Raw genomic sequence first — 7,751 nt, 5'->3', positions numbered from 1 at the left:
CTGATCAGCTGATCGATGATCCTCGCACTTCAGCTATCTAAAAAGCTGGGAAACTTTGTCGGTAATGATGGATACAGTTCTCTCATGGGAAATACCAGCTCCCACAATGATAACAACATGAGTGTTATCAGGTCTGATCAGCTATAGTTCTGGGTGTTTTTTTGCAGAAAACAAGCAGCTCGAATGTTGGATCTTGTGTGGTGGCTCAGTATAGTCCAGCAAAAATCGCGGTAACATCAACCGTGTGTTCTCGTCGAACGCCACTATGGATACATAGTAAAGTTAGTCGTCTCTCGTCATCACCCGAGGTCCAGCGAAGTTTAACAAAGGAGGTGTCTTTAAGAAATAAAGAGCATGGATTTGTGGACGTTGAAGCGGCGTCTCATAACTTGGGTAGTTACTGAAGAGAAACGATGGTTCGGCCTCAGTCGTGTTTATGTATTTGGCGAATGGCTTGATATAAATAGACCAACAACCGTTCCGTTGTAGCACCCCTTCTGGTGCCATGCCACCAGAAGGAAGCACGAGGGCTCGGATACTGTCAGGCTGCCCAAGCATACGCAGGGGAAGTCGAGAGGCAGAGGTCGGGTTCGAACCATGGACCTTCCGGTCAGTAAATTCGAGCTCAGACCGCTGAGTCATCTCGCCTTGTATTGCCCATTCGGTGCCTAACTGACACGCCACCTGAAGGAACCACGAGGGCCGAGATATTGTCAGATTCCTGAAAGCCGAACACTAACAATCGAGATGCCGGGGTGCTTTCTAACCGCGGACCTTCTGGTCAGTAAGTTCGCGCCTTCACCACCGAGCCATCTCGAGCTCCACTGTGAAATCTGGCTTGCGCCCTGTCTGGTTCTGGGTATCTGCAAGAGTTGATTTGGATCTAACCTCTCCGTTCTCTGATTCATTGATTGGCTCACTGCTCGGCTCAAGCTTGATTTCAGTGTTTGACTGCCTCACTGTCATACCCAGTGTTTCCAGCTTCAGGTGCCTCTCGAGTGCTTCCTTTTTTATCTTCGTTTGCTCTAATGTTGGAAGTTGTTCTTTCAAAGACACAACGTTTAAGACAAGACCCAACAGTTCCCTGAGCGGCATTTCTCCAGGCTAACATGAACCATTCAAATCTATCTAGAATCGAAACCTACGAAATCGGTAATACTATTATTCCTTCTCCGCTTAGATGATCACTCCTGAGATGACGCTTGTATTTTAGAAGTATTTATTGTTCGCAGTCGGGAAATTGTCCTTGAGAGGTTGAGGCGAAAGCGCCCCCAGTGGCGCTCGTGCATCAAAGCTATTGCCTTCAATGCATAGCTCCTTTTCCAACCCCTCCCCCCCCTTGACAGCCCACTGTACCTATCCCCACTCCCGAAAAAAACATCAGTGAACGCTGCTCTTGGTCCTCCCCTAAACATCGGTGAACGAAACTGCGGGAGCTACAACTGTTGAGGTGAAGCTGGCATCCGGTTGACAATTGTAGTTATCCAGCCTTTCCAATCATATCGTAATCTACTTCCAATAGGAGACAACAGGGAATGGTTCCCTTCGTAGTCTTAAGTAGTGTTCGTTCCTCGCCGGAGCTCTTGCAGCAATGCAGTCAAATGCTGCCTGGTCTTCTTTGCTGCAGAGCTCCATCGGACAAGACGAGACTTTCTTCGAGCATTACGTAGTTTCCCGCAAATTGACACATTCTGCGTGCTTTCTAGACGTGCTCTCGGCAACTGGTACACTGCGGGTTTTGAAATATGCTTGATTTTTCTATCCATACCGTTGACTAATCAGAGCCAACTACCAGCCTGTTCCTTCGACCAGTCATGTGCGAGTTATGCCTAGTCCACAAGGTCCACCTCCATGTGGTAGGGCAGCGCGGCTATAAGATTTTATCCAACACCCTTCGGTTTGTATATCACGTAGAAAGGTCTACAGCAAACTCAGACTTATTTCCTATATCACACTGGGTGGATTATCAAATTGTCATGATTTTGTTAGTTAAACGTAAGCTAAAATGAAAAGTGATAGGATCAGGCGATGAGATGGCTCGGTGGAAGCTCCATGGTTCGAATCCGACCTCTGCCTCTCGACTTCCCCTGTCTAGGTTTGGGTAACCTGGCAGTATCCCATCCCTCGTGCTTCCTTCTGGTGGTATGGCAGTTAGGCACCGAATGGACGCTACAGCTGAACGTTTAACTTAACAATTTTCGCTGCTGAGCGGTAGCGCAGCTGAATTGTTTGTACAGTGGAAATTTTCCTCGCTTTGGAGTTACCGAGATTCTTGGTTCATACAATATGCCCTTGACGTATGTGAACTATAGGGACAAAGCTTATCTAGTTAGAGGGCCGAAAAACTAAGTCGTTCTAACGGTATCCAAACAGGATTCATATAGCTGCGAATCGGAGTAGCTGCTCGCTTCCATCCATCATCAGCGAGAGTAACTTCCTTTAGCGACAGCCGCCGTCTCGCGCTCGTTGGAGTCTCGACTTCTCCGTCAACTCTAGTTTCAGGTGAACATGTTTGCGGAATGTCCACATAACAAGAGTGGTCAATACACTCCCGAGCAATAGCTCTCACTCCGTTTTTGTTGCTCATGTTCTACTGTTTCTGAAGTTTGAATGCCAAATCTCCCTGGATATTGAGCTCAGCTCTTCTCCTAAGCGATCTATGATCTCTTCATTGATCGAGCCATCGAAACTGTATTTTTCATGCCTACTCTAAGAAACCAAGTGGAGAACAATTTGAGCATTCCCTTTACCTATGTATTCTCCATCTGTCCTGTGATCCTTTCATTCGTACCCTTTGACACTTTCTAAGGTTTTCTCAAACTGCGCGTTTCTCTGCAGTCCACTAGTTGGACAGTGGCGCGTGTCCTATGCCTGGGTTTTCGTGGTGCCCGGTACCCATAGTTGTCCGAATCAAGCTTTTTTCACTCGGCTGCTGTCTCAGTTTACCAAGTGGTTTGCCCATCCGTTGATTTAAGTTCGTCGCACTCACAACGAAAGGTTCCCTGTAGGTCACTTAGTCTCTGTTAAGGGTGTATCTTCCCGGTGTTCGTTTCGCTTCCCTCTTCTGCCATGTCTTACGAATGCCTATTGGGCACAAACGAATATGTACAACTATCTCCCAAGTGGTCATTTCGCCAAAAAATGAATCATCTAGCTTGACTGTCTGGCATGTGCGTGGCTGTCGAGCACACTTAAGAGTCGACAGGTTTTTCGACCAGTCGAGAAATTAAAACCTGATTCTGCATCAGGAGAAACTCGAGCCTGAATCCTCTCATTCCCACGAGCTCTCATCTGACTTTGTATAAAGGGGACTAATTCTTTTGCCCCAGTAGACTCATACCGCCGTTTTGATTCACAAAATCTGGTGTGGCCCCACTCCATTCTGTCCACCTTCTTCGGTGCACTGTCGATATTCGGCCGTCTACTTGATAAAATTTTCCGAATTTTTTCCAGTTTCGCTGCATTTTCCGCCGGTCATCGTGCGGACTCAGCCGGTGATCGTTGTGGCACTCCCACAGGACAAACCGCAACATTACAGTGAGTTTTAGCCCATTGCTGTTTTTCTGACTACTTACGTATCCTTTGGAGCAGCCAATCCTGCACGGAACCACGAGAATTTCGGTGGCACAAAGCAATCTATTTGTCCTGTGTGTAAATTCTTCCCACGCTTCAGTGAAAATGGTTGATGCAGACGGAGTAAAATGACTCTTGTGTCATGTTGCTTTCACACATTGACAGCTTTTCTTTTGTTCTGAGAAATAAACAAGAAATGTGCTCTATTTTGCTTCATAAAACAGAAATTCAGTTCTTATTACCCAGTACAGTTTTTTAAAATTTTTAATCAATTCTTTGGATGGTAGACGAATGCCGGATTCGTGTGTAAAGACGTTCGTTATTCCAAGGCTTGAGTCTTCTCAGGTGCGACGCTTCAGTACTTACGTTCACGGGTACCGGAGACTTTTGGTTCTTGTCAAGCCAGGGAAGGCTGTCTTCCTCAATTTCTCTGTTGCTCGAATGATCGTTGAAGTCTCTTTTCTCCGTGACGAGCAGCTGTGAGGTTTCACTGAATTGTGGGACCGCTTGATTTCCCCCGAGACCGTTTTATATAGTTCACTTGGGCGAACAAAATTGGGCTGGACTTGTCTGTGGTTTCAATTCACTTTCAGCCTATTTTGGCAGAACCGCTCTACTTTTTCATCAACAGTGGTTTATATTGGCTCTTGGCCTCAAACTGTCAGATAGCGCACGATTTGGAATGATGGGAAAGCTGAGTGTTGAAGCAAGAACATTGAGCTGGACCACTTTCAGGGTCTATAACCCTAATGCCAGGAGTTGTTTTGTCTTTTTTATCTGGTTACCTCCAGGACTCTTTTTCCAGTCCAACTTTGCTGGTCTCTGCCGCGGTATTCTTAAGGTCTGACTTATCAGTCGAAGGGGCGAGATTGCTCGACGGTTAGCGCGTGAATTTACTGACCGGAAGGTCGTGGTTCGAACCCGACATCTGCCTCTCGATTTTCACTATCTAGGCTTGAGTAACCTTGAGATATCCCAGCCCTCGTGATTTCTTCTGTTGGCATGACAGTTAGGCACCGAAAGGATGCTACAGCTGAATGGACTCCGATCAGTCGAAGCTGATGGAGACTAGTCACGTGATGGAATTTCGTTTCAGACGTGTGACCTTACTTTTACACGGCCTGTGTTTTGCCCCCACGAAAACTGCGAACTACTTCTTAGGCAAGGATGATCTGATGAATCCAGCGGTTGCCCGCATAGCGTCACTATTATGTTTGATGCACTGTACACCACTTCTTTAGGGCACCGTTAATCTCTCACTCAGTTGACTGATTCCTCCCTCTGTTTCCAAAACGTTCCTGTATCGTTGGTTATCTGTGTGGTATGTTGAAACTGTTCTACTCTGATCATTCGAATTTCCATCACCCACAGAAATTCTGTCTCCCATTCATGGGTGACATTATCGCACAAATACACGGGATCACCCATCTATGGCTGGTGTCAAGGTCTCAATCCTTCTGATACTCCGACACTGGTCAGGGCGAAAACAAGTCCTGACACGTGTTTTTCCGGTGTCCCTATGCCCGTGCAATGCCGTATGGTTGGTGGACTGCACCGTCGCCAACTCGAGGTGAGTTACACCCCGCGCTGATTACTTGCGCACACAGGCTTTGACGTTCAAGGCCATGTTTCCCATAACTTTGATTGTACGCTGCTATGCAATTCCATCCAGAACTTCGTGGATACCGGCTCGGTTGCTTGATTTATATCTATCCTCTGTAGAGTACTGGATGTACACTTATTATTTTTATTCAGATATTGTCATAAAACGCTGTTTGCTACTGTGGAGGATGTTCGGGCAATGAATAAATCAGTGACTTTAAAATACCAGTAACATGTCAGTACACCTAAGTAGGTAAAGTGCATCTGTGGTGTACTTGAACAAGCCAACATATTCGGCCTGTTCTNTGGAGGATGTCGGGCAATGAATAAATCAGTGACTTTAAAATACCAGTAACATGTCAGTACACCTAAGTAGGTAAAGTGCATCTGTGGTGTACTTGAACAAGCCAACATATTCGGCCTGTTCTACACACAAAAACGACATTGCGTCATTGCCTGGGACCCGCGGGACTGTGTACATCTCTAGACCACCCTGTTTGAACCCAGGAATATGGAGTGAAACACGAGTATATCGAACTCGCATCCTATTCAGTTCAGAAAGCCTTCACATCTAGAGAACGTGATCAAGTTAAGCTCGTCATTCATTGGTCGAAATCCCAGGGGTAACTCTCATAAAGTTAGAGGAATGACTCGGCTAGTCTAGAGTCGCATTTCAGCGTCATTCCTCTGTGGAGTTAAGCCCTCCTTCTTCCGTATCCCCCCTTACTTTGGGATCTTTCACAAGATGTTCGTTGGTCCATCGCCTGAAGAAAACGCGAATGTTTTTAATCTCTTTTCACAGATTGCTGCAGCTCTGGTCGTTCCCATATCCACTGCGAGTCCGCAACATGTAAGTGTCGAAGAGTTTTCAGCAACCTTGTGAGTAGTTTCCTTTATAAGTGGAAGTCTTCTTTCGTTCTGTACATGATAGGACATTTACCTTCGCCATTTCAGAACAGTGGTATTCCTATTTCTAGACGGGATGACAAACGTCCAAGCTGTTACGTTCATAGAAATCGATTAAAAGGGACTCACGGGGTGTCAGACTATAGAACGTAGCTATGAGATTCTATCGTGGTCCCAACAACAGTGTTCACTGCTCTTCGGATGCTTGGTTGATGATGTATGTGTGCTTGTGATTGTCCCACCATTTCGGACGCTTCATCGCATCGGTTGTTTCAACTGTAGTGCCTACTGAAACATGTCATTCTTCCTGACTGGATCCCCAAGGTATTTGACTGTAATTCCATGGAGGCACAACAGACTGGGAGGTGTGGTCGCGCACAGATGGACTCGAACAGTTTGTTTGTGTCTTGTGTTTGTGACTAGAAGAACCTACTCTCACTACCCACATTACGTTGGAGGCGAAAGTCCTACGTGCGGGGGTCATCTATCCAAGGAATATGGGGGTTCTCGCAAGTTGCCATCTTGATTTGCAGGAAAGGACGTGTTTTCGTGATTGTTTTGTTTTCCCCAAAGTTACATTCCCAGATGACGGTGCTTTACACGCGTTGTCCGAATCATGGACGCTACGTTAATGCAAACTGGCATTATGAATCGGCTGGATGAGGAGCACTTGTAATGGAGATGCAGTGACGTGGCGTAATTCGAGGCAGTAGAACATGTTTGAACAAAGCGACTTTGATCCATCTTTCCAAACTCTCTTGTTATCCTCCCCGTGGTTTGTTTATTGGGCGCACTGGAATTCCCTGCATGCCCACAACCTACTTCAGTCGCGGCCGATTTGGAATTCGGTGAACTGATTCGCGCGCATGTACCAGAAAGAATTCGGCCTTAACACGGGGGCGAGGTGGCCCAAGTGGTTAGAACGCGAATTTACTGACCAGAAGGTCCGCGGTTCAAATCCGACCTCTGCCTCTCGACTTCCCCTGCCTAGGCTTGGGCAACCTGGCAGTATCCTAGCCCTCGTGCCACTCCTTCGGGTGGCATGGGAGCTAGGCACCGAAAGGGCGTTACAGCTGAACACTTCTTCTTCGAACTGATTCGCATTCCATTTGAACGGATACATTTATCCATGTTTGACTCTTATGCGACAAAGTTTTCAACGGATCGTTTATGTTCGCGAATTCGCCGCTCCATGTATCAAAACACAATCTTGACCGTTGCAGATTCTGTGTCTCTAAACTCGTTCTTGTTGATAAAAAAAATTGTCAACGGATTGTGATTTACCAGCTGGAATCGATGCACATCCCGTTCAATTTGCCTCAGTATTGTACTCTAATTAAAATGCTTCAGGCAGTTTGAATGGTGTAGAAAGTTAGACGAGTTAAAACAATTCAAATTTATGCTTTCACACAGCCCATAGAGCCGATGCGTCAAAGAGTAGAGTTGGTGTCGGCCAATGGGTAACGAGGCGAGTAGAAATCGAGTTTTCGGTTGTACAACGGGTACTCCCATTGAAGAATGCCTCCAGCACCAGAAGCTGTGTGTTGGTTAGACCGTGTAATCCGTTTGCTCAACAGTCGTTTGCCGAAGAGAGTGCTGTTTTCCATGCCCAACTCAGAGTGGCGGAAGCAGACAGGTGGCCAACCCTTGACTTGGCAGGGAGGTATGAA

The 7,751-nt window shown here is 46.5% G+C and overlaps 2 protein-coding genes across 2 annotated transcripts in view; one reads left to right on the top strand and one right to left on the bottom strand.

The window, feature by feature from the left end:
* T265_11114 (hypothetical protein) overlaps window positions 1–7,751 on the top strand; it is a gene marked incomplete at both ends in the record, with an annotated part of 62,317 nt that overhangs the window by 30,879 nt on the left and 23,687 nt on the right. The window contains 3 exons of the mRNA XM_009177680.1: window positions 3,454–3,537; window positions 4,945–5,143; window positions 5,978–6,025. Coding sequence (XP_009175944.1) covers window positions 3,454–3,537; window positions 4,945–5,143; window positions 5,978–6,025 — 331 coding nt within the window. The remainder of the gene's footprint in view (window positions 1–3,453; window positions 3,538–4,944; window positions 5,144–5,977; window positions 6,026–7,751) is intronic.
* T265_11116 (hypothetical protein) lies at window positions 799–1,095 on the bottom strand (the record flags this gene model as incomplete). The annotated part of the gene is made up of 1 exon (XM_009177682.1): window positions 799–1,095. One exon carries the CDS (start codon window positions 1,093–1,095, stop codon window positions 799–801), a length of 297 nt encoding a protein of 98 aa, XP_009175946.1.

Source organism: Opisthorchis viverrini, assembly GCF_000715545.1.
Source record: "Opisthorchis viverrini unplaced genomic scaffold opera_v5_445, whole genome shotgun sequence".
NCBI classification, from domain to species: Eukaryota; Metazoa; Platyhelminthes; class Trematoda; order Opisthorchiida; family Opisthorchiidae; genus Opisthorchis; species Opisthorchis viverrini.
This window is presented reverse-complemented; position numbering and strand designations above follow the sequence as displayed.